Source organism: Crinia signifera, chromosome 5 (genome assembly GCF_055691185.1).
Source record: "Crinia signifera chromosome 5, ASM5569118v1, whole genome shotgun sequence".
In the NCBI taxonomy this organism is placed as follows: domain Eukaryota; kingdom Metazoa; phylum Chordata; class Amphibia; order Anura; family Myobatrachidae; genus Crinia; species Crinia signifera.
This window is the reverse complement of record NC_139221.1, coordinates 230529874-230556374: the sequence shown is the minus strand read 5'-3', so window position 1 is coordinate 230556374 and position 26501 is coordinate 230529874. Positions and strand designations below refer to the sequence as shown.

Below are 26501 nucleotides of genomic sequence, written 5' to 3'. Positions count from 1 at the left end.
TTTCGGGATATATATATATTTTTTTAATGTGTGTTATTAAAACTGCTATTTTAATTGATTCACTTGCTAAGATTATTTTTGTAGCGCTGCTTTCTTTCTCTTTTTTGTAGCTTACAGAAGAAGCCTAACTTCAGATTTAAAATCAACATACCCAAATTAGTTTACAAGTGCTGATATAAATGCCTAAACATTTTTGGGACCAGTGTTTTTGGTGAGTGATTATTGATATCCCTAAGTTAGCTTATAAGGCTAAAAATGCTCTCTCACATTAGGCCGAATGTATTAAGCCATGAAAAGAGATAAAGGACCAGCCATTCAGCTCCTAACTAGCATATCTTAAACACACCCTGTAACATGACAGTTAGGAGCTGATTGGCGGGTCCTTTATCTCTCTTTTATACCCACCACTTTATCTTGTTAAGGCTTAATACATCTGCCCCATTAAGAGTAAAGGGGTGTACACACCATACAACTTTTTAACAATATGCACGATACAGATATTGTAGTGCATACTGTATTGTCTAGTCTGTACACACTATATCATTGGTTCTCAACCTCTGTCCTCAAAGACCCTCAACAGTGCACGTGTTCCAAGTCACCCGGCAGGTATACAGGTGCATTCATTAGTCACTGACACATTTTAAAAGATCACAGGTGAAGCTAATTATTTCATCTTTGATTGTGTGTGGAGACCTGGAAAACGTGCACTGTTTGGGGTCCTTGAGGACTGAGAACCACTGGACTATATCATTAATGATGTGCACACCGCCTGGATGGTAATGATCCGCCTGTCGTCTCTACATGAAGTCAAAGTTTGACCATATCATCATTGACAGCAGGCTCCAGGATGTGACCGCTGCGTGATATCTAGTGTTCCTTCTAAGCTTCTCTTCCACTGTGCCGCACCCTGCCCGTTTTTAAAACCTCAAAATGCACCCTGCCCTTTTTGCGGCACTGTGATTGCCACTGAGAACTTTCGGTGTGCCTTCATGGGTAATGGGTATTACGGTGTATGCCACCAAGTGTAATGGGCATTATGGTGTGTGATATAATGTGTTAGAGGCATTACAGTGTGTGCCATAATGTCATTACGACAGAATATGTAATGGGCATAGCAGAGTATGACAACGTTTAATGGGCGTAATCTAGTGCAATGTGCAATTTTTTAGATATATTTTTTGTGTTGCTGTTTCTAATGTAAATTTCTAATACAAAATGTGCCCTCCCGATCGTAAAAAGTGTCCTGCCTGGTGGTCAGCACCCTGCCCTAAAAAAATCCTAGAGTGAACACTAGATATCATATAGGGAGTTATTCTGATTCACTTGGAATGGCACAAACACTCTAATGGACATAACCATGTGCACTGCAGGTGGGACTGATGTAGCATGTACAGAGAGAGTTAGATTTGGGTGGGGGGGTGTACTTAAGGTTACCACCCGTTCCGGGATTACTCCGGACAGTCCACTAATTAAGCCAGGTGTCCGGATGGATGGCGTTCCCGGACTATACAATGTCCAGGAACCGCATTGTCACTAGGGTGAGGAGATGTGCCAGGACTGGAGTCGGGACACGGGAGATAGCCGCAACGAGGAGATGGCTGCTCGTCGGCTATTTCAGAACTTGTGGCTCAGCAGCCATTCAGGAGTGGAGCCGAACCGCGATCTGGCACGAGATTTGAAATAGCCGGCAAGCAAGCAGCCAGGTCCGCGCAGAGACTTTCTCCCATGTCCCAGGTAGCTCTGATAGTTGGGCTGTTGCCTGATAGCGGTTGCCCGGCTGGAGGCCTGCCGCCTGCTTCAACTCCCTCTTGGCAACAAGCATTAATTAATGTAATGGGCATCGCGGTGTGTGGTGTAAGATGTAATGGGCATCGTGGTGTGTGGCATTACGGTGTGCAAAATGAATAATAGAATTGAAACAAAGGTAAAAAAAAATGATAAGAGGGGGTGACGTCGATATTTTTGGCAGGTGTTTTGGGGATCTCTTGCGGCGGTGTTGGCACTCTTGGGGTTAATGACTCATTCATTAGTTTCTGTACTGTTTTTTGTAAAAAAAAATTATACATATGAAATGAGGCAAGATAATAAAAAAGTTCTTATTCAGTTGAACAAAATTGATGACAGGTCAAGGCACGGGGCTGGGGGCGGCTCAATTGATGGGTTGTGGGTGTGTCAAGGGGCGGGTCACTGTCCGGGAATCTCTAAACACAAAGGTGGTAACCCTAGGTGTACTTCAAACTGATATCTATTAGGGATGGCCATCGAATATCGATGTTCCCAAAACATCGATGGTTGGGACCTGGTGCTCGATGTTTTGGGCATCGATAGTGGATGTTCGAATAGTTTTATGCCATTGATGGATGGCTTCCGATGGTAAAAGTTGTGGGCACATGCGCATTGCAGCGTCATTGCGTTCAGCAGCTTCGCTGCGGGCGGCCAGCCCCACCGGAGGTTGCGCATAGGCGCAAAAGAAACTTAGATTGATGGCTAAAGTTTCTTCTGGCGGATTCCGGCCAAGCAGGCTGCCTGCAGCGACCCTTCCCGTTGCTCTGCGCATGCGTGGCTAAGTGATGGCAGGAACCATTGATGATGTGAGATAGAATGGTTTATAGCCATCAATGGTTCCTGCTCTAGAAGCCATCGATGGGGGATGTGCCGATGGCCATCCCTAATATCTATTGCAATGCAAAAATAAAACAGCCAGTATTTACCCTGCACTGAAACTAACTGAATATACAACATTTCCAGAAATATTCTGTGCTCCAGAACAAATACTTGAGCTTGTCAAAGAAGGATACGTATCCCATACACAAAAGGAGATCATGCATAACACTTGCCAACGGGATGCAGTTAATATCCCGGCGGTCGGGATCCCGGCGTTCAGAATCCCGACCGCCGAAATGCCGACACATTCTCCCTCCTGGGGTGTCCACGACACCCCTGGAGGGAGAATAAATTAGTGTGCCGAGCGTAGCGAGGCACCGGGCCCGCTGCGTGGCGAGCGCAGCGAGCCCGCAAGGGGGGGGCGATCCACGTCCCCCCCTTGTCGGCATTTCGGCTGTCGGGATTCCGGCGTCGGGATTCTGTACGCCGGGATCCCGACCGCCGGGATTCAATACTGAATCCCTTGCCAACAGGTTTTAGCAGACATTTGAATTTCACGTGGATTAGTTTCCCTTACTCCTCAAGCTGGTTTGTGTGTAATTAAAGGTACTAAAGACAATCATTATTTAGTGACTTTGTTCCCCAAAGAAAAGTGTTCTTGCCCAAGTACAAGGACATGCTATCACATTATGGCTGCAAGAAAATCAATTGGGATGCCTGTTATACCTGAAAAACTCCAGAAACTTCACTTGACTAAATTGAAGCAAAACAAAAGACAAAAAAAATCGATCTGGACGAAAATTTCCAAGGGCAGTATTCAATGAGAAAAATTCACCGTGATTTATGGCGAGTTTGTGGTTTTTACGCGGCGGATTGTGAATTTTTTACGCCAAAGGCGAGCCACCCTATTCAACGTGTCTTTTTCGCCGTCGGCGAACAGTAAAAAATCCCTAGTTTGCCATCTTTTACTCGCAGCCACTCGCCGCGTCTTGTCTATAGGATTTTGTATTGATATTCTCCGTCTCTCGCCGACACTCGCCATGAGTGTATTCAATGAGAAGATGGCAAATAAATTTCTTTGTAAAATTCGCCATGCCTCTCCGTGTAGCACTCGCCAGCTTTTCATGAAGAAATGTATTCTGAAATAATACTTTTCACACTGATATTTTTAACTCTGCTAGTGGAATTTAATATATTTAGAGTTTCCTTCATGTTAGTTTTGTTGTTCAAGTGTTTTTTAAATATATATTTAATTTTTATAATAATTTTATTTTGTAACCCAGAATGCATTATTTTTTATACATAAATCACCTCACGTTTTTACCCATGAATCACCTCCACACCTCACTCCTTCGTTTGGCCTTTGAGGAGATAACACAGCTTTTGCAGTCTGCTGTTTTGGAATCGTTTTTTCAGGGCAATTAGCTTTTTTTGCATTTCTCAGCAATTATTTTACACTGCCTACAGTAATAGAGCTTTTTAGGGACACTATTGTCATGTTTATGATGAATGCCTGCGTGGAGGAGGATTCTGATTTGGATGATGCCACTAGTGTTCCGGCGATTGCTCCATTAGGTGAGTCAGTGCGGGTTTCAGTCCCACGTCCACGCCAGTTTTGTATTAGACGTGAACTGGGTGATCTCACCGAGGCGGAGGTGATATCTAATTATCGCCTTTCGCCTGCGGCAATCCACATGCTCTATGATCTCATGGAGCCAGACCTGGTCGCACGGAAATGGGGCAATCACGCACTCAGTGGTTTCCAGAAACTGTTGGGTGCATTGCATTTTTTTGCGTCGGGCACCTTCCAGCCCACTTTGAGCCAAACCTGCGGTTACTCACAGCCGACCCTTTCGTGCTGTATAGGCCAGGTCATAAAGGCATTCCGCAAATTAACAACCCAGTTTATAAAATTTCCAGATCATGAGAGCAGTTGGAATGAGATCCGATTTGGTTTTTATTCAAAATGGAAGTTCCCAAATGTACTGGGCGCGATCGACTGCACCCATGTGGCGTTCAGACCACCGCGTGAAAATGAGGAATGTTTTCGTAATCGAAAATACTTTCACTCGTTGAACGTTCAGGTGGTCTGCGACCACCAAATGAAGATTACGGATTTACTCGTGGGTTTTCCTGGGTCGGCCCACGACTCGTTCATTTTAAGCCAGTCTGCCTTGTATGCCGATTTCGAGCACGGTCGAATGCCGGACGGCTGGCTGTTAGGTAAGTAGCTTTTTCCATTGTTTTTTCATTGCAACCCAATGATTTTAGAATTGGATTTTATTTTTATTTTTTTGACTTAGGTGATGGCGGTTATCCCAACAAGGACTGGCTCCTGACCCCATTGTCTGATCCGGTGGGCGAAGCTGCAGAAAAATACCAAAGGGCTCACACGACATCAAGGGCAATAATTGAACGTACCTTTGGTGTCCTTAAAACCCGATTCAGATGTTTAGACAAGACCGGTGGAACCCTTTTATACTCACCGGCAAAGGTTTGCGGTATTATTAATGCATGTTGTGTGTTACACAACATTTGTATCGCAAACCGTTTGCCGGTGACTGTAGATGCCGCGGTTTTCCGGCATGGGGACCTTTCTACAGATTTGCACACCGGTATGAATGAACAAGATACAGCGAGAGCTCGACTCATCCGCACGTATTTTTCACGCTGTGAGTATTTTCATTCCAAGTTTCTTCTTTTTTGTTTTATCCCTTTTTTTATAAATGGTAATTGTAATTATATTTCATGTTTTTCAGAGTTAACTTGGCGTGGTTGATTTTTCATTGTTCAGTTAATGTTTACATCTGTTGTCCAGTTCGTTTTGTTGATCCAAGTTGTTTGTGGATTTTTTTATGCACTTATGCTACTTTGGAGCTGTCACCAGGTGAGCGTCGCTTCCACTGGGGATGGTGGGATGGAATTGGGCCCTGTGTAATGTTATTAATACCTTCTTTTTCTCTTTCAGCTTCCTCTGGCGGAATACCTTTTGGGGCATACAGATGGAGAACTGTGTATATGGGGAACCCCTGCTGTTGGGATGCTGCTTGCCTGATTCCTAGGAGCTGACACCAGGTGAGCATCGCTTCCACTGGGGATGGTGGAATGGAATTGGGCCCTGTGTAATGTTATTAATACCTTCTTTTTCTCTTTCAGCTTCTTCTGGCGGAATACCTTTTGGGGCATACAGATGGAGAACTGTGTATATGGGGAAGACTGCAAGAAAAAAACATATGTTATTCCTGCATCTGATTCCATTGAGGCACAGGAAGAGACCACTATGGAAATGAATGTGCAGGATACAGTTTCTTCTGAGTTACTATACACACCACCTACAACTTCAACAATTGCAAAACGCAAAAGTGCTAAATGCCCCAAAAGAACAAAAACATTATTTCATTGTGATTATCCTACTACTAATGAAAAATCATCAGAAAGTGCTTCTGCAAGAGGTGAGAAATCTCCTCAAAACCCTGTAGTGCCAGTACCATGGAACAACATGGAATTTCCTAATTGGTGTCCAAAGAAAGGAGGTCCGGTGTCTATCATTTCAAATATATGTTTTTATGATTATGACTTTGACTCTCTGAAAGGTTCCGAGTGGCTAAATAACCGTGTCATTGATGGGTTTATTGCCTCACAGGCAATTCTCTGCAAGGACCTTGGCTACGATGCAAACATTTTTCCCTTCAGTTGTTTTTTCTTTGAATCCTTAGCATCCCAAAGAATGTCTGCACAGACCATCAAAGACTGCTTGAAAAATGATGTTCTGAAAAAAGATATTTGGTTGATTCCAATTAATTATCGAGATATACACTGGATTCTTATGGTTGTCATTCCTAAAAAGAAATTGGTGCTGTATCTTGATTCTCAACATGGATTGAATGTTTCAAACATTGAGCAAATAATGGCATTTTTGGATGAAATACACTTTCGAAAATATTCATGTCATTTGAATTTGAAGGAATGGTCCTTTTATGCTCCTACAGACATACCCGAACAAAAAAATAGGTATGACTGTGGTGTGTTCATATGTGCCATATCACATATAATTGCAGCATCATCAAATATACCATACGCCCAAAAGGATATGCCACAAATAAGAAACTGGATAGCTGCTGAACTGATCAAATATAATGGGAAATCCTATTTAGAACCAAAAGAAAAGTATATTTCCTTTACCACAACTGCGTCAAAAAGAATAGTCAAGCAACAGGATCCTATCACAGTGCTCAAAACATGCCCACATGGTTTTAAGGATACTCTCGGATTTTGTTGTCAAATCACAACGTTGCTTTTTGAAGGACATTGGGCACAGTGCTTCCTGAAAGAGTCCTGCTTGAAACCAATTGACAATTTGGAAATGGTTTTCTGTGAAGGAATTTGTCAGGATTGGTACCACTGCTATTGCTTAAGGGTAGACTTTAAAAAACTTCCTAAAGTTTTTATTTGCCAGATATGCAAGACAAAATCTCAGAAATATAAAAAAAAAATGATCTGACTACAAGTTTGATGAAAGATCTAATTTTGAAAGTCTCACTGCCCTTCCTATTAATTTTTAAGTTCAAGGTCTACTCATGAAGGGATGCGTTTGGCATCTTGGTGGTCAGGATGTTGGGGGGGGGGGGGGGGGGGGTTGTTTAGCCGTAGCTGACAACCAAGGAATATTAGAGTATTAGGGGAGGGTGATTATGACTTACCCCTCCGTGATGGGATCATCACTGTTGAGAAGCCACTGTCGGTATTCTGACCACCAGCATCCACACCAACAGTAATAAGTACCCAACCCTTCATGAAGCAGTGAAAAGAGTAGTAAAGAGGACCATTAGAGACGTTTCCTATAGCAACCAATCAGATTTGATGTAGCCTTTCTCCAAGTACATTATATAAAATGTTAGGAGGATGCTGATTGGTTGCAATGGGCAACTTCTCCACTGGTCCTTTTCTCCACTCTTTTCACTACTTCTCAATTAGACCCTTCATGTCTTGTGTATCTAGACATCCATATTTGCTTTCTGTTTGGTACTAAGTCAGCACAGACTGGTATCTCTTAAGGGCCCGAAACACATAGCGCTGTGTAGGTTATTGGCAGGTTTCCAATGCGCTTATAAACATTCAGGTCGAAATGGTGTACCCAAAATGAGAGAAGACAGAAAGCCACAATAGTGTAATTTGTTTTAACAATAGAGTGAAATCAAATGGTATATGTAATTAATCGTACCAAATCGATTGGTCTACAAAGCTAGTAGACAGATTCGCATATAGTGAGGGACACTGTACGTCACCAAGGATCCAACCTCTCTCTCCTCAGATATAGACGATGTCTTTTTGAGGGGGTATTAGACTCACAACCAGTTTGATTAGTATTCATCCTAAATTAGTTTTAGCTGCTCTAATATACATTTACTTGAAGGATAGCTGTAATGTTTTCACAGACTAACATGAAAAAAAGAAAGATGACTCTTTGTTTGGGCACAACTTGTTAAAATAAATTAATCGTTATTGTTATACATTAAAATTAAGGACCCGCCAACATGCATTACAACCACAACTGTCACTTGACATAAAGGTATGGAGAGAGAGGCTCAATTAACTTTTTTTCACAGACTGTAATATGTTTTGCCAATAAATATTTGTAGGCATAATAGTTAAAAAATGTGGCCTATTAAAAACATAATAAATCTGATCATTATTACTTGTTACAGTGCATTTACTATGGTTTCTGACTTTTTCCATGAATAAACTGTTTTGGCCTTTTTTTCAGCAAATCTATTATAAATCTGGGAGTTTTTTTGGGAGTGTGTGTATATAGCAATGTGTTTTTGTATGTGGCTTTTGTATGGAGCTTTCAAAGCATACTTGCTTACCCTACCGGAAGTGGCGTCAGGGAGTGACACTAATTTTGCTGCATCAGCTCAGTGGCAAGAGCCAGGTGCTGCACTGTAAAATTCCCTGCAGCACCTGGCTCCTGTAACTGTGTAGGAGCCAGCACTGCAAGCAGGACAGTCTACGGGGGCAGGCTGCACCACTGGGACGCATGTAGCAATGAAAATGGGGGGTGGAGGGCGAGGCTATAATGATCCAATCACACATCCATGCCCCCATTCCACCCACCATCAAATTGTCCTACCAGCCCCTCCCTCATGGGGCAGTCAACAAATAGGTATGTATATGTTTTAAAGCAGGCCTGGCCAACCTGTGGCTCTCCAGATATTGTCAAACTACAAATCCCATCATGCCTTGCCACAGTTTTGCTATTAGGGAGTGTTAAAACTGTGGCAAGGCATGCTGGGATTTGTAGTTTCACAACATCTGGAAAACCACAGGTTGGCCTGTCCTATTTTAAAGTGTTTGCTGTCATTTCCAGCTTTTCGAATACACTTTGCATGGTATCTGTGTTTTGCAATGCAGGTACTATGGTTTCCGGCTTTTCTAATACACTTTGCATGGTATCTGTCTTTTGCCATGCATGTACTATGATTTCCGGCTTTTCTAATACACTTTGCATGGTATCTGTCTTTTGCAATGCATGTACTAGGATTTCCGGCTTTTCTAATACACTTTGCATGGTATCTGTCTTTTGCAATGAATGTACTAGGATTTCCGGCTTTTCTAATTCACTTTGCATGGTATCTGTCTTTTGCAATGCAGGTACTATAGTTTCCGGCTTTTCTAATACACTTTGCATGGTATCTGTGTTTTGCAATGCATGTACTATGATTTCCGGCTTTTCTAATACACTTTGCATGGTATCTGTCTTTTTCATTGCATGTACCATGGTTTCTGGCTTTTCTAAAATACTGGGATACGGTTACTAGCTCTACAAGCATTATGTCGACACAGCTCGGTCGACATGCATTAAGGTCGACATGCAGTAAGGTTGATATGGGTTAGGTCAACAGGTCATTAGGTAGACATGGGGAAGGTCGACAGTCAAAAGGTCGACATTGGGTTTTTACACTTTTTTTTTTTTGAGCAGACATGTGCCGACAGGTGGTATTTCATGCCCTACCATTCACTAGGCGTGGTGGTAGAATAAAAGTGTGCTGAGCGCAGTGAGGCACCGCACCCAAAGCATGGCGAGTGCAGCTAGCCCTACGAGGGGACGCGGTGCTAAGTTTCAGTGCCCATGTCGACTGTGTCGAAATTCGGGACCAAAAAAAATGTTAAAAACCCCATGTCGACCTTTTGACTGTAGACCTTCCCCATATTGACCTAATGCTTGTATCGCCCTAATGACATGTCGACCTGACCCACGTCGACCTTCAGTCATGTCAACCTACTTGCTGTCTAGCCAATGACCCATACCCATAACAATTTACATGGGTTTTTTTTGCATTTACTGTGCATTTTCTATGATTTCCACCTTTTCTAATATACGTTACATGTATTTACTATGATTTCCGGCTTTTCCTAATACACTTTACATAGTTTCCGGCTTTTTCAATGCATTTGATATGATTTCCGGCTTTTCTAATACACTTTACATGGTTTCCGGCTTTTACCCTCTTCCGATTAATACTACATTTTTGGGGGAATTTCAACTGTAGTAGGGTGATGCTAAAAATATCACAAGATGATTATTTTATAAGTAAAATAAAGCAATAGAAATGTATTATTGCTACCATTTTTCTCATTACCAAACTATATGGCATATAAAAGGGATAGGTCCAACAGAACAGAAGGACATATTTCCCAAGGGTGCAGACACTAGGACTATGAGGCCCACAGATTAGCAGTCCATAGAAAGGCCTCGTGTATACACTCTCCTCCCAGCATCCACATTAGTCAGGAACTGATGAGCATTCTACCCACTTTTATAAGCCAATAGTAATATAATGCTGCTGGCCTGCTGCCATAACTAAGCCTGTGTGACCCCAGCCGTGGTAAGATATGACCTGGCTACTGTTTTATGGTCTGCAGTCGGTAAACGCCATTCCCTACTCTGTATCATAGTTTCCTGTAATATCACATATGAATGACTGATAGCCTTGCGGACCTTGTTGTTCGCATGTGTAACTAACAATCAGTGGATATAGAAAATGGCGCCGGCGATGTAACACAGACACCAACCCGCGCTCAGCCAGCCTCACTGACTACTGCGCGCGGAAGCAGGATGTGACGCAAACGCCTGGCAGGTCCAGTCCGACTCCCGTCCCCTGCCGGGCACCAGGGATGGCGTCATTTCCGGCCTACAAACACAAGTGACTGTGGCGGCTTTTGCACCTGCAGCGAATTTGTGTGACGGTTGGGCTGTTAGAGCGGTGCAGGGAGGGCAGCCGGGGATTAGCAAAAGAAGCAGCAGCGGAGAGCCGCTGTAGTACATTAGTGGTGCGGAGGATAGGGGTAGTAGTGTCACATTACGTACACCGTACGCTGCTCTGAGGCCTAGTGCCGTGATCAGCTTGCGCTGTGCGCGCAGAGGAACCAGTGACAGCGTCCTGCTGTTACCTATAGAACAGTCAGCATTGTGTGTTACCTACTGTATCAGGGCCTCATGGTGGGGCTGGATGAGGTCACATATTTTGGTACGAGATATATAGGAGTCAGGGAGTCCCTAATGTTAAGTTAATTGATTTATGATAGGCCAGAGCTTGAATATAATTGCTTCGTGATAACTTAATATTCCACACTTTAATATTTCATTTTATATGTTTATGTATGATATTCAGTATTACAGTACCTTTGCTTAAGAAAGGTATATGGAGAAATAAGAGTAGTTAATCTTTGCTAGTTTTTTTCTTTATTTTAGACCATGAACAGTTTTTCTTGCAGGTGTTCCCCCTTCCACATAAGTAGCCTATGATTCAATTACGCCCACGGAAACTACCCAGAGCCAACTTGCCTACAAGTGGCTCTGATCACCAAGGCCCTTCTAAAAAGGATGCCCCTGAGCATGGCACAAATGAGAGTGGCACTGTGCTGTCGCTACAGCAGTCTAGCCAGCAGCAGGCTATTGGTAACAGCAGTGATGGAAATGTGGTTGTTCGGAAGAGAGGTAGACCAAAGCTAAAAAAAACAGTTGAAGAGACTAATGGGAATCAAATAGATTTGATAAAAGAAATTGGGAAGTCAGTTGATCTTACTACAGGTGATTTAACCAGTGACAATAGCTTACAAAGACCCACAAGAAAGAGAGGGAGAAAGCCAAAATGTGGCAGTCTGACGTGTTGTGGTCAAATATCATGCAATGTTTCACATGAGCAAAAACTGCCTAAGAAAAGGGGTCGAAAGCCAAAGTGTCAGGAAAATGAATCTACGATAGTTAAAAGAAGTAAGAAAAAAAAATGTGAAACTGATGTGTTAGAGGAAACAGGTGATGTAAGGATTAAATCGGAGAGGAAGAAAAGATTTACTGTTTCTAATCTGTCTGTTCTTTTACATGATGTCAGAAAATCAGGTTGCAGTGAATGTAGCATACCAACCAAGCAGATAGAAGGAAAAAAGAGAGGCAGAAAGAAATTGTCTCAGACAAGTATTACATGTGAAGTTTCTGAATCATGTGTCAGTAAAACTATTCCTAAAAGTGGCTCAAGTAAACGAGGGCAGGTGCAGGGGTGTAATAGTGAGGTAAAGGAGCCAGGCAAAAGAGGGAGAAAACCAGGTCCACTTATTCGCAAAACCATGAAGAGATCAGAAATAGAGGCTACTCAGCAGCCCTGTGGCATAGGCAAAGCTTCGAATGAGAGGAAAAATCAGCTTCCAGAACCTAGTGTGGATCACGAGGCAGAAGAAAACAGTACTACCACACAGCTTCCCAGCTGCAAAATGGAGCTCACAAATTCTAGTAAGACCTTGCATTTCCCAAGCCTTTTTGATTGTTGTTTTTCAGCCTGTTGGTACAGTATAGCACGATTTTACTCCATTTTAAACTGAACCGGTCATTTTCAAATATAACTTTTGATGGGGGAGGGGATATTTTTTTCAAGTATAGCAAGTAATATGTACATTAAAAGCTGATTGGTTTGTACTTGGCCTCATAATGTTATCTCCAAGCTTTGATAAATACCTCTTTAAATGATTTTCTTTCTCACAGAGTTGAAAAAAAGAATTGCATACGGAACTATAGTTACCATTTTTTGGAGCTCTTTTGCCAGTGTTAAAACATCGGTGGCATTAGAAAGAAAAATAGCCACCCCAGGGTAATTAAGCTGAAATTAGCAACAAGTGACCTGTTTAAGTGCTTAAATTGGACATTTTTCACATTCAACTTATTAGTTTGGTTGGGTTTAGCCTCTTTGGGTGGCTAAACATGACTATAATGTGTGATATCCTCCATCATTCAAATATTGTAGTAATATTGTTTACCCTATAGGAGTATGCAGGCTGTTTTATGTGTGTATTTTGTGTTACATTTTTTTTATTTGTGGAGGAGCAAATATTTTATTGTGTCTGGTTTCTAAAAATCTGCATTGCTGTTTGGAAGATCAGCATGTTACACAACTTTTGTCTTTTATATGTTGGTGTAGAGTGGTGACGATTGTGAAAGTATTCTGGGGGTTATGTAATAGGGTCAGCGTTTTAAGAAGCAGCATAATTCTGATGATCACCTGCAGGTTGGTAATTGGATAAGTGGAATAGCCTCCCATCAGAGGTGGTAGAGGCATATACAGTAGAGCACTTTAAACATGCTTGGGATAGGCTTATTGATATCCTTACAAAAAAAAAAAAAAAAGGATCAAATATGGTTTGAGGTAACATGTTTAAAAAAGGGCAGACTAGATGGGCGAAGTGGTTCTTATCTGCTGTCAAATTCAATGTTTCTAGGTTTAAAGATGCAATAGTTAAAAAGTGCAAATCCAGGCTGGTTTTGTCATTTAACTACTTACCAGGCATGGTGGCATCTGATGCAACCAGTCAAAGTCCCCTTTCTGTAGCTGCCACCCTCAGGACCTCACCATATGTCTGCTTCCTCCCACAGTCTCCCGCGCATATTTAACGATCATTGATGTCTGCTGTACATACAGGTCAATTTGGCTATATAGCCAAACAACCTGCATATTCAAGTGATTCTATCGCTAGGTCGACACTATGAAATACATTAGGTCGACAGGGTTAGGGTCAGAAGGTTGACACAAGCATTAGGTTGACAATGGGAAGGTCGACATAAGTTTTTTGCTTTTTTTATTTCTTTAAAGCAGACTTGTATATCACACCCTACCATCCACGACTAGGGTGTAGATGGAGAGTATAATAGTGCCCTAACATGGCACTGATAAGGTGTCCTTGACGACTTACTTCAAAATCAGGGCAAAATTTTTTGAAAAACTCATGTCAACCTTTTGGCTGTTGACTTTTCCATTGTCTACCTAATGCTTGTGTCCACCTTACAACCCTGTGTTGACCTTTTTCATGTGTCGATTTAAGCCTTGTGGACTTAATGTATGTGGACCCTATGAGCCATACCCATATTCAGCAGGTCCCAGTGGTGTCACTGAGAATAGTGTACGATATTGTTTAGTTTGTACAATCAAAATCATTCACCGCGGCCAATATTCAATATGGTTCGCATTTTGTGTATGGGGCTTAAGTCTTTACATAGTGTTGTAAATTGTTTCAGAGTATTGAACAGAGATGGTTTGTTTTAGGTAATGTAGTTAAAGGTGCATACACACATTACCATTTTGTACACTATTAAGTGAAAATTGTGTCTGCTGCACAATCTAGTTTTTCTTGCGATGTTGATCTCTCGGTCGCACATTGGCATTGCAAGCCCAAATATCGGAAGCTCAGTGTATAAGCACTTTTTTCAGTCTTAAGGTACTTAAGTAGTGGATGGCCAGGAACAATGCATTTTCTTTTTACATATTTGTTTTCTGATTGTTGAGAATGCCTGTCTGGATACCTTCTATGATGTCTTGATGCAGAAAATGCACTAACGCATGTATAGTCCTATTTATCGCTAAAAAAAATTCATGCATATTTCTAACAAAGTTGGATTGAGAAAAAAAATTCTGGTATTTCATTTGGGGGGTGTGTCTCTAGAGCAGGGGTCTTCAACCCATGGCCCGCGGGCCACGAGTGGCCCACGGAGCTGATCTCAGTGGCCCTCTGCCCACCGGCCAGCCATGCACAGGATTTCTTTTTTTTAAAGTAAAAGATAACGCTGCCGAGGGAGGCTGGGTAATGGAGTCCCCCCGGACGCCGCCTACCTGATTTTTCATTGGCTGCAGGCAGGGCAGAGGAGTGGATCCAGCGCGGCTGAGGGAGGAGGAGGCACGTCTGGTGGGAGCTGGGGAGTTGGGACCCGGCAAAGCTGCGGGAGGAGGCGACGCAGCTGGCGGGAGCAGGGGACCTGGCGCAGGAACTGCAGGAGGAGGAGGCACAGCTGGCGGAGGGGACCCGGCGAAACTGCAGGAGGAGGCATGGATGGTGACCCGGCAAAGCTGCAGGATGAGGAGGTACAGCTGGCTGGAGCAGGGGACCTGACAAAGCTGCAGGCATTACTGGGGGCATTGTGTGTGGGGCATTACTGGGGGCATTGTGTGTAAGGGGCACTGCTGGGGCATTGTGTGTGAGGGGCACTGCTGGGGCATTGTGTGTGAGGGGCACTGCCGGGGCATTGTGTGTGAGGGGCACTGCTGGGGCATTGTGTGTGAGGGGCACTGCTGGGGCATTGTGTGGGGGCACTGCTGGGGCATCATATGTAAAAGCAGTACTGCTGGCATTATGGTCTGTGGCATAATGGGCATCAGTGTGGGGCATAATGTGCAATGGGCATAATTTTGTGTGGATTAATGTGTAATGGGCATCACGGTGTGCGGCATAATGTGTAATGGGCATTACGGTGTATGACATAATGTACAACAGGTATTACGGTGTGTGGCATAATGTCTAATGGACACTATGGTGTGATGCACAATGTGTAACAGTTTATATTGATTTAAGTAGCCTTTCATTGTTTGGACTTGATCTGTGAGGCATACTAGTTCACTGTGTTGGGCCTTCATGCTTATATGTCACTGTGCAGCCTTCAGTCAACTTAAGCGTGTGAGGACAAAGACCATTCCTGCGGTAACCAATGTCTGGTCATGCAGGTTGCAAAAGAGGTGTCAGGTAATTGTTTTCCTGCTAGTTCACACTCTTTAAAATTAGACCATGCCCTTATAATTAGGCCACACCCCTTTTTGGGAGCGCGCCTACGGCGCGTGGAATTTATTCAATATCAAATTATATATGGGGGGCCACATATTTCACTGTTTCCCTGGAATATGAATATGGGGGGCCACATATTTCACTGGATCCCAAATTGGCTGCTGATGACTATTGGGGGTGTGTGTGTGTGGGGGGGGGGGGGGGGGGGTTGTGCTGAGTATGGGCGGTTGTGCCAACTATCTATGAAGGACTGTGCTGAGGTTATAGGGGAGCTGTGATTCTATGGGGCTGTCCGAAATACCACAGTAGAGTTTAGTGGCCCTCGGGCTTCACTGGATTTTTTTAAGTGGCCCACGTTGTCTTAAAGGTTGAAGACCCCTGCTCTAGAGCAATGTTTTTCAACCACTGTGCCGTGGCACACTAGTGTGCCTTGAGCTGTTCTCAAGTGTGCCCCCACATCTAGAGATGCCCAAACCCATTTACAGCCACCACCAGTTCAAATGTTATTTACTGGTCTCTTCTTTTCATGTAAAGGGCCAATGTATTTTATTTTTGTTACCTGTGGGGACCAGTGTGATTGTTTTTAATGTGGGGGCCAATATGTTTGTTTTTTTCCTGTGGTGGCCAATGTGTTTTGCCCTGTGGGTATCTCAGGGTGTGCCTTGGCAATTTTTAAGTCTTATTTAGTGTGCCGCAAGGTAAAAAGGTTGAAAATCACTGCTCTAGAGTGACAATGTACAGGCAGAATCTCTGCTTATTGGGTTTCTGTGCAGTGTCGGAAATAAGAGTACCAGCCTATAAAGGATTTTGATTTGCTGTTGTATGTGCAGGAAGGCAGAGGAGTTGTGGGTAGTGGATCAGGGTATTTCTGTATTTTGAGTTAGGGGACCTGCATTATATTAACTCCTTTGCATAGAGCAGAGATGGTGGTATCAAAAGCAGCAGCATATTGTGCACCCAGAGTAGTAGGGATACGGTCATTGGGTCACCACCAAGTAGGTCGACAAGCATTAGGTCAACACCACTAGGCCCACATGACCGAGCGTAGCGAGGCAGCATGGCGAGCCATGCGAGGTGACGTGGTGGTACATATCGGTGTCCATGTCGACACAACATGTGCCGACAGGCGGTATTTCATGCCCTACCATCCACTAGGGCAGGGCTGGGCAACACCGGCCCTCCAGATGTTGATGAACTACACATCCCAGCATGGCCACATAGCAAAACTAATGCAAAGCATCCTGGGATGTGTAGTTCACTAACATCTGGAGGGCCGGTGTTGCCCAGCCCTGCACTAGGGCGTGGTGGGATAATAGAATAGAGTGCCCGAAGCATGGCGAGCGCAGCGGTACGTTTTAGTGTCTGTTGACTGTCGACATATGGGTAAAAAAAAAGTTACTTTCACTGTCGACCTTACACATGTCGACCTAATGACCCTGTCGACCTTACACATGTCGACCTTCCTGCATGTTGACCTAATGACTGTCTAACAACTTGCTGGTGACCAACTGATCCACACCCGCGTAGGATGTGGTCATTAGGTTGACAGTCAAACGGTGGTCCACTATATGTCGACACATAAAAAGTATCAACATGAATTTTTTCTTGGTTTTTATTTGACCTGATTTACTATCCCAGTGGGCATAGAGGAAGAATAGAAGGTACTTCCTCGTCTTTACGGCCACCGCTACACCTGCTATTCTGAAAGCAATTGATGAGGTCTGGCCACCTCTCTTCCATAACTAAATGTACTTTCACACTACCATCCTGTGACCACGCCACCATCTATCATCTTTAGTAAAGTTGTAGCGTGCAAAGCAAGCCCACGAGGGGCCAATCAATAACCTCATGTCGACATTTTGCTTGTTGACTTTTTGACAATGTTTACCTAATGCATGTCGCCCTTTTTTAATGTATAGACTTTTTGACTGTTGACTTAATGACCCATAGTCCCCAGAGCAAGTGTCTCCGAACCTTCATGTACAGTAATGTAGACCAGTACATTTACTAGGAAAAGATGATTTGTTGTTGTAACTACCAAGTGAGGCGGGGGAGTTGAGGTTGGACGTGCACACAGTTTAGATCAGGCATGTCCAACCTGCGGCCCTCCAGCTGTTGTGAAACTACAAGTCCCATCATGCCTTGCCACAGTTTTGCTATTAGGGAATGCTTAAAACTATGGCATGGCATGCTGGGATGCGTAGTTTCACAACGGCTGGAGGGACGCATATTGGACATGCCTGGTTTAGATATATATAGAGGTATATATCTATTCGTATTTACGTACATTAAGATCAGCAATCTGTAACCAGTGACTTAAATATATAGCAGTTGGCCAGGTGATGATGTTGCTTCTGAGGTGTAGATTTGTTAAGCTCGGTGAAGTGATAAAGTGTCTGGTTTTTATCACCGTCCAATCAGCTCCTACCTGTCATGTTTCAAACCAAGCCTGTAACTTCACAGGTAGGAGCTGATTGGCCGGTGATAAAAAAACTGACAGTTTTTCACTTCACCGAGCTTAATAAATCTACCCCTGTGTGTGCCTCTTGTGCTGTATTGAAGCTTGGTGATCACCAATGTAGAAGTGGGGTTTTGAGCAGCTTGGTGCCGACTAGGGATATTGCCTATTGTGAGTGGATTGTGCAAAATAAAGATGGAGCCCATGTTGTTGTTGCGAGGTCTGGGAAACATGGATGTTTGTAGTTTGCTAATGATAGTGTTTTGATCCTAAGTGTTTTTGTATGGTGAACCCCTATACCCCCTAGGCATCTGGTATGCAGTAGAGCACCTATGCAGATCCTGCATGGTCTGTTTATGCCCATGAGATGGTCCTGCACACGTTTCTGTTGGTCTAGTGCTGTTGGGTAAATTACCCCTGGTGCATGGGACTACCAGTAAAAGCCAACAAAGCCTATTAGTGAATACCTTCAAATCTGGGGATTACTTGTCATTTTCCCCTTCATTTGAAGGTCACTGGCACCAGGCTAAATGTGCCAGTTTTGGTTTAAAAATAGAGCTGTTTCAGTCAAGGTGGTGTTTGAATACCATAGTAGCCAGTCACGGTCCAATATACAGTATTGAGTAGTTGTAAAAAGTTTCTGTATGTGCGAAAGGTTCATTTTTAAAACCATTAATCAGAATTGTGCCTTAGGACGTACATATTGTGGAAAAGTAACCAGCCAGTGAGACAGTTAATCTATGATATGTATGTAAAAGGTTATAATGCGTAAATATACGATCTGAGAGTATACAGATGGAGCGTCCCTCTTCCTTGCAGAGGCTGGTGGTAGATTCGCCAGCAGGGGACACGCGTGCGTCCCCTTACAACAAAGCTGCCCCCAGGTCCCCAACGTGCCCCCACCTCCCTGCCCTTCTCCCACCACCAAGAAAATGGGACGCTCACGTGTTCCTGTCAGATGTAGCGCTGGCTCGCCAGTGGGGGGTGCTACATCTATACATTTTTTTGAAGGTCTGTGTTTCAAATATATATATATTTTTTTTACCATCCTCTACAACAGGGCTCGACCAATTTCTTTAAAATCTTGGCGCCAGGATGAAAGTGTAGGAGCCATACAAACAGTAGGGACAGTGCAAGCCAAAGGTGCTCGCAAAAAATTTACACCGTAATACCTATTACACATGTACACACACCCATTATATATTATAGTATGTATAAGGAAGACGGGAGGGATTGGCACAGGCTGGTAAAAATAGATAGTTTAAAGAGTTTCAACTGTACATGTGAAGACCAACATGGTTACTGCAGTAGCTAAATGATTCGCAGTTTCTGTTTGGTGGTGCTCCCAAAGGATGTTCAGCAATGAAACTGAAAAAAATGGGGGTCACGAGGATGACTACAAGAGAACATAAGTGAGGTTTTTTGGGGCACACTTGACAAATAATATTGGTGATAAGATATGATTATTTATGGGTTAATTCACTTTTATTGGATATGCGCTAAAAGAAGAAAAAAAGGTGAATGGGTCACTTGTATTCATTAGCAAGTGATCCAACTGGTCACCAGGTGGTGAGAGTCCTGAGCAATGTCACTATAGCCGGCGCAATGGTAGGATAAGTATAGAATCCACCTGTCAACCAAAATCACACATGTAACAATAATAATGAATACATTTTCCTTAATCCTAAGGATGGTTGACAAAGGTGGTCCGATTATGACGCTTGACACTGAGATAAGATTATTTTATACATATAAATAGGAGTATGTGAGGCCTCCGTCCAGAAAAAGTAAGATAAATGACTGCAATCTTAGAAATAAATAAAAAATTAGTGTAGATTAAAGGCTTGGGTCAGACACTGAGTGTTTCTACTGTTCCGTAATGTTACAACACCGGATATTCCCAGTGGGTCCTCCCCACAGGTACTAAGCCGGCCAATCACTGCTTAGCTGCTGAGATCGGAACGGTGATGTATGATAGTAAATTTTACCAAATGAGAAGGCTTCTGTGTTGATACCCAAGGAAAAGCAGGATGCTTCTGCTTTCAGAAATGCCAACAGTACATCACCCTGTTACCTGCCTGTATTGCTGGGAGACCTATAGTATGACACGACTGATGAGAGAGCATGAGACAGATGAATGAGTAAGAAGTGGGTTGGTGTCTAACTTTCTGCTGTCCACCATCTACTGATTGTATCCAATGGTGAATGAGAGAGGCGAGTAACGCCCACCCCTTCCCTGAGATATGAGAGATCAGGTATGAATGAATAGGTGAGTGAAAGGGAAAAGAAGGGAAAGAGCAGTCTACTACTTAAATGTAAATTGGTTTAGGTACAGAAATAAGTTATTTCTAAGGTAAAATGATGGATGTATCCTCGTTGCTGGTGCAACTGGTTGTCACCAGTATGAGTATAGTCTTACTGGGACCGCTGTGACAGCTTGAGGAATTTGATCCTAAATTGACTGGTCAGTATGATTTAAAGAGATTTAGGGTGAATTGACATCTGTCATTCCCCATGTAATTGACCAGGCAAAATAACCCTCGGTTGCCATAGATTTCAATAACACAATGAACTTAACTGTGAAACTTGCGGTGGTAAATATCAACGGTTGCTGCACACAGTGGTTCTATTTAACTATACGCTGTGGAAATCAGAATATGATAGTATCAGGCTTCAGCTAAGCCCAACAGGCAAACTGTAACGGTTACAAATATTTTACACTTTTCTAGTCACAAAAACAATACATTGTTGCGGGTAGAGTGACAGACACAGATAACACTGTTTTGTGTCCTATACGGAACAAAAATAACTGGCATGCATAAGGTTATTGGAGGATCTCAGCAGCTAATAGCACATACAGGTATATGTATATTGGCATTGAAGGTGTTAAGATTACTGCAGGTCCTTAGCGCCGGAGTATGGACGCCAGGCAGGGAGATTAACTAGAAGGTACTTAGCTTGATTGCGGTGCCCGTAACCTGTGGGACGGGGTGAACCGCATGAGGTGGATGCCGGGATTGTCAGTGAAGACGGCAGTGACAGGATGGCCAGCTGGTGGTCGGCGCCCGTAGCCAAATTGACGGGAAATGCCGCAGGAGATTAAGTGCCGGGATCGTCGGCGGGGACGGAGGCTGGAGGCGTGTCAGTGGCGTCTACCTGTCACGTGTCAGCAGCTAAGCAGTGATTGGCCAACTTAGTACTTGTGGGGAGGACATTACGGAACAGTAGAAAAACTCAGTGTCTGACCCAAGCCTTTAATCTATAATCTACACTAATTTTTTATTTATTTCTAAGATTGCAGTCATTTATCTTACTTTTTCTGGACGGAGGCCTCATATACTCATATTTATATGTATAAAACAATCTTATCTCAGTGTCAAGCGTCATAATCGGACCACCTTTTTCAACCATCCTTAGGATTAAGGAAAGTGTATTCGTTATTATTGTTACATGTGTGATTTTGGTTGACAGGTGGATTCTATACTTCTCCTACCATTGCGCCGGCTATAGTGACATTGCTCAGGACTCTTACCACCTGGTGACCAGTTGGATCACTTGCTAATGAATACAAGTGACCCATTCACCTTTTTTTCTTCTTTTAGCGCATATCCAATCAAAGTGAATTTTTAACCCATAAATAATCATATCTTTTCTCTTTCAATGGTCTTGGTGACACAGCTCAACATTGGGATGTAGGAGGGTCTGTAGGAGCCAGGCACCTATCCTAAAGCTTTTGGAGGGTAGGCTCCTCCCTTCCGCAACCCAGACTCCTCAGTTCGTGTTAGGTGCCCACTGGAGTGGGTGCTATTCTAAAGGGCTGCTGGAGCAGCCGAAGGATTAGAGTTAGTTAGGAGTTTTTTATTTTATTAACTTTTACACTAGCTAGGTAGGCACAGTGTGAGAATTCTCACTGAATCCTCACACTGACAGTGCAGCAGGAGCTGACAGAAGCGCGTCCTGTCAGCTCACTGTGCACAGGGGAGATGCTGTCTGGTCTCCCTATGCAGCGCTTACAGCTTCTATTAAGAAGCTGCCTGGGCTCCGGAGCGCTCTGAAACCGGCTTCACGCTAGGTGGGGATCATGGGGGACAGGCGCTCCGTGATGGCGGCGGCCATTTTCTGCGGAGCTTACACACTGAGCTCCTATATGAGAGGACAGCAGTGTTACAGGCATGTTCCAAGTGGTCCCCAGCAGAGGGGGAGACACTGGAACTTGGAGATCCTGCAATGGCGGCGGTCTGGGGGTGATTGGCGCCAAAAGCCACGGACCCCGCAGCAGCAGGGACTTGGTCTCTTCCCTCACTCTGTTTTGGCGCCATTCGGAACGCTTGCAGCGGAGCTGAGCTGGCTGACAGATCCTGGAAGAGTGAACGGATTTCCTGGGCATCGTTTCCCCATTTCTGAAGCCTTCAGACAGATAAGTGACTGAGTACATTGGCTCTGTATAAAACGCCTGTACAGTGTGCGCTGTTTGTAGAATATCATGTCTGAGCAACAGTCTGTGGCTTTGGGGGAGGGAGCCCTTAATGCATTGAGCGCTTGCAGTGTTTGTACACTGAAATTTGTCCCTGAGCAGATGGCCAAGGGGGGCTTGTGTATTACATGCGCTGCTGTGAAACCCATGGGGAGTGAACCTCAGAGGGTAGAGCAATTGGAGCCTGCGTGGGCCAGTGCCCTGGGCAGGTCTGTGAATGCATTAGTGCAATTGCTGGACAGGCAGAGTGATGTGTTGGTAGCTTCCCCGAGACCTAGTTTATCATCTCAGCAGTCCTCTGGCTCCTTGCCTCTGACCCAGGCAGATCCTAGCATCTTACAGGTCATGCAGGATACTGCAAAAGGGATCAGCAGGTTTTATGATTTGTTAGACAAATTTGATGGTGATTCTGTGGGGACCCCTAAAAGGTCTTATTCAGTGCCATTGCTTGTTGCTGAAGAGGAGGGAGAGTACACAGACATCCCCTGGGATCAGGGTGATGATTCTGAAGAGTCCTCAGCCTCAGGGGTGGAGGACTTGAGTACTGCTGTTAAGCAGGCTTTGAATTTGTCTGTGGAGGATAAAACTCCTGCAAAGGGTGTTTTTAAACGGCAGCGTAAGGAGACTGTTACCTTCCCTGCAGATTAAGGTTTACAGGATCTATTGGAAGGGGCTTGGAAAACACCTGATAAAAGGCTGCAGATGCCTAAGAGATTTTTAAGTCTATACCCCATGCCTGAGGCTCATGCAGACCTCTGGGAGAAAGTTCCGGTGGTAGATGCTTCTGTGGCTCGGCTTTCTAAAGCCCCGGTGCTACCTGTCCCGGGGGGGGGGGAGCTTTTAAGGACCCCGTAGACAAAAAGCTGGAAGGTAACCTCAAGGCAATATTTGAGGGGGACGGCTTCACTGTACGCCCGCTTATAGCATCAGTCTGGGTCTCTAAGGCAATTATTGTGTGGGCCAATGACTTATGTACAATTTTACATGCTGATCCATGTGTGTTATTGCTGGCTGAGAAGCTCAAAGCGGCTGCAGAGTATGTGCTTGAGGCTGAGGAGGAGGCTCTCAAAATGGCTTCCAGAGTGACCACAGTGTCCGTCATTGTCAGGAGAGTGCTTTGGCTTAAAGCCTGGGAAGCGGATAATGAATCAAAAAAGGCCTTAGAGGCTTTAGCTTTCAAGGGAAAGCTGTTGTTTGGTTCAGAGTTGGAAGAGATTATTAAGCAGGCCACGGGAGACAAAAGTACTTTCCTGCCGGCTCCTGCAGCTTAACAGGCCTCTAGGTTTTCTGCTTTTAGGCCATCCTTTCGGCCTTCCCCTAGAGGGGGTGCGTCCTTTTGTGGACAGTCCTTTAGGGGAAAGTTTCAGTCCTCCAGGGGCAAGGCCCCTAAGTCAAAATTTGGTTCCTTTAATAAGAAACTAAGCACCAAAGGTGAGGACAAGCCCTCAGCATGACTACCGGGGAATTATCCCGACGGTGGTGAAAGTGGGGGGCGTCTGAGATGGTTCATTGACGCTTGGGCATTGTTGGGCCGGGATCCTTGGGCATTAGACATTGTATCCCAGGGTTACAGAACTCCCTTCAAAGGTCTTCCTCCGAGAAGATTCATCCCTACACAACTGCCAAAGGAGTCTCGGCTCCGGGCTGCTCTTTTGGGGGCGGCTCAATCTCTCTTAGAGAAGGGTGTGGTGATCCCGGTCCCTTGAGCAGAGTGGAAGAAAGGCTTTTATTCCACACTGTTTTTGGTGCCCAAGCCAGATGGGTCTTTCAGACCAATCTTAAATCTAAAGTCTTTGAATCTCCATCTGTGGGTAGACCATTTCAAGATGGAATCTCTACGGTCTGTGCTGCTAAGCTTGGACCAGGGAGAATTTTTGGCGTCCATGTATGTCCAGGACGCATATCTTCACGTCCCTATCCATCCGGAGCATCAGGCTCTCTTGAGGTTTGCGATAGGAGACCTGCATTTGCAATTTCAGGCGTTGCCCTTCGGTCTGGCCACAGCACCAAGGGTATTCACCAAAATTATGTCTGTAATGGCGGCTGCTCTCCGCCTGAAAGGAATCACGGTAATTCCGTATTTAGACGACCTGCTGTTCAAAGCAGAGTCGGCGGAGAAGTTGCGGAGTCACTTGGCAGAGGCCATCAGTTTTTTGCAGACTCACGGATGGCTTTTAAACTTTCAAAAGTCTCAGCTTGTGCCGTCACAGAGAATCCAGTTCCTGGGGGTTATATTGGATACCCATTTACATTGGGTATTTCTGCCAGAGACATAGGCCAGGGACTTAGCCACCTTGGTTCGAGAGATCCTGGGGCCTCAGAGTCCATCGGTTTGGAGGTGTCTCAAACTGTTGGGGAAAATGGTGGTGACTTTGGAGAAGCTACAGTTTGCCAGATTCCACTCTCGAGTGTTTCAGTGGGACATTCTGACGTCTTGGTCAGGAAATACTCTCACCATGAAGTCGGAGCACATGGAGTTGTCTCCAGAGACACGGTCTTCTCTGCAATGGTGAATGCAGGTGGATTACCTTCAGTGGGGTCGGTCTCTGCAGTCCTGGGACTGGCTGGTAGTGACTACCGACGCCAGTCTCGGGCTGGGGGGCAGTGGTTTTGGACCTACGCCTTCAGTGCTTATGGACCTCGGAGGAGTCTACCTTGCCGATCAACATCCTGGAACTGCGGGCTGTGTGGAAGGTGATATCTCTGGCAGGAGAAAGATTGCAGGGCCTTCCTTTGAGGATTCAGACCGACAACGCCACGGCTGTGGCATACCTGAATCACCAGGGAGGCACACGCAGCAAGCTGGCCATGTGGGAGGTTTCCCGGATTTTTCTGTGGGCGGAGCTGAATGTTCCAGCGTTGTCAGCGATATTCATCCCAGGGGTGGAGAATATCGAGGCCAATTTCCTGAGCAGGGAGGAGCTGCTGGAAGGGGAATGGAGCCTGAACCCATAGGTATTTCTTCAGATTACATTGAAGTGGGGAACTCTGGATATGGACCTGATGGCATCAAGGTTCAATCATCAGGTGCCCAGGTTCTATGCCAGGACGAGAGATCCACGAGCCGAAGCAGTGGATCCCATGACTATCCCCTGGGAGAATCTGCTTTATGTCTTCGCGCCATTTCCAATGCTGGCGAGAGTATTGAAAAGAGTCCAGTCCCAAGGAATTCCGGTGATTCTAGTGGCCCCAGATTGGCCAAGGAGGTCCTGGTACTCGCGGCTTCAGAGATTGTCTGTGGACTCGTGGCGTCTTCCTCTGAGGTCAGACCTGTTAAACCAAGGGCCGTTCTTACACCTGGATTCAGCTCGGCTAAATTTGACGGCTTGGCTGTTGAGACCGCCGTCTTGAAGAACAAGGGGTTCTCGGAGGCTGTGGTTAACACCATGGTGAAAGCTAGGAAGTCGGTGTCTTCTGCAAACTATTATAGGGTCTGGAAGACCTATATTAGGTGGTGTGAAAGGCAGAAGTCGCACACATCGCGATTTCGATTGTCTAAATTGCTGGAGTTTTTGCAGGATGGCTTCTCATCTGGGTTAAGCCTTCAGTCACTCAAGGTACAGATTTCGGCCTTGTCAATTTATTTCCAGAAAAGGATAGCATTGTTACCGGAGGTGCAAACCTTCCTGCAAGGGGTTTGTCGATTGAAACCTCCCTACAAACAACCAGTGGGATTTATCGCTGGTTCTGGAGTGTCTTCAAAAGGCACCTTTTTGAGCCGTTGAGGTCGGCTGACCTTAAGTTCCTTACATGGAAGCTTGTATTTTTGTTGGCGGTCGCGTCAGCAAAGAGAGTATTGGAGTTGGGAGCATTGTCATACAAGTCTCCTTTCCTTATATTTCATGATGACAGGGCTGTTCTTCGAACAGT

The 26501-nt window shown here is 44.6% G+C and overlaps 1 protein-coding gene across 2 annotated transcripts in view; it reads left to right on the top strand.

Moving 5' to 3' along the window:
• Nucleotides 1–10701: 10701 nt before the first annotated feature.
• Nucleotides 10702–26501, top strand: part of TOPAZ1 (testis and ovary specific TOPAZ 1) — a 106311-nt gene continuing 90511 nt past the window's right edge. The window contains exon 1 of one of the 2 annotated variants that reach the window (XM_083188630.1): nt 10702–12391. In XM_083188630.1, the coding sequence (XP_083044756.1) occupies nt 11407–12391 (985 nt within the window). In that variant the 5' untranslated portion in view covers nt 10702–11406. The remainder of the gene's footprint in view (nt 12392–26501) is intronic. The other variant, XM_083188631.1, reaches the window with a different exon arrangement.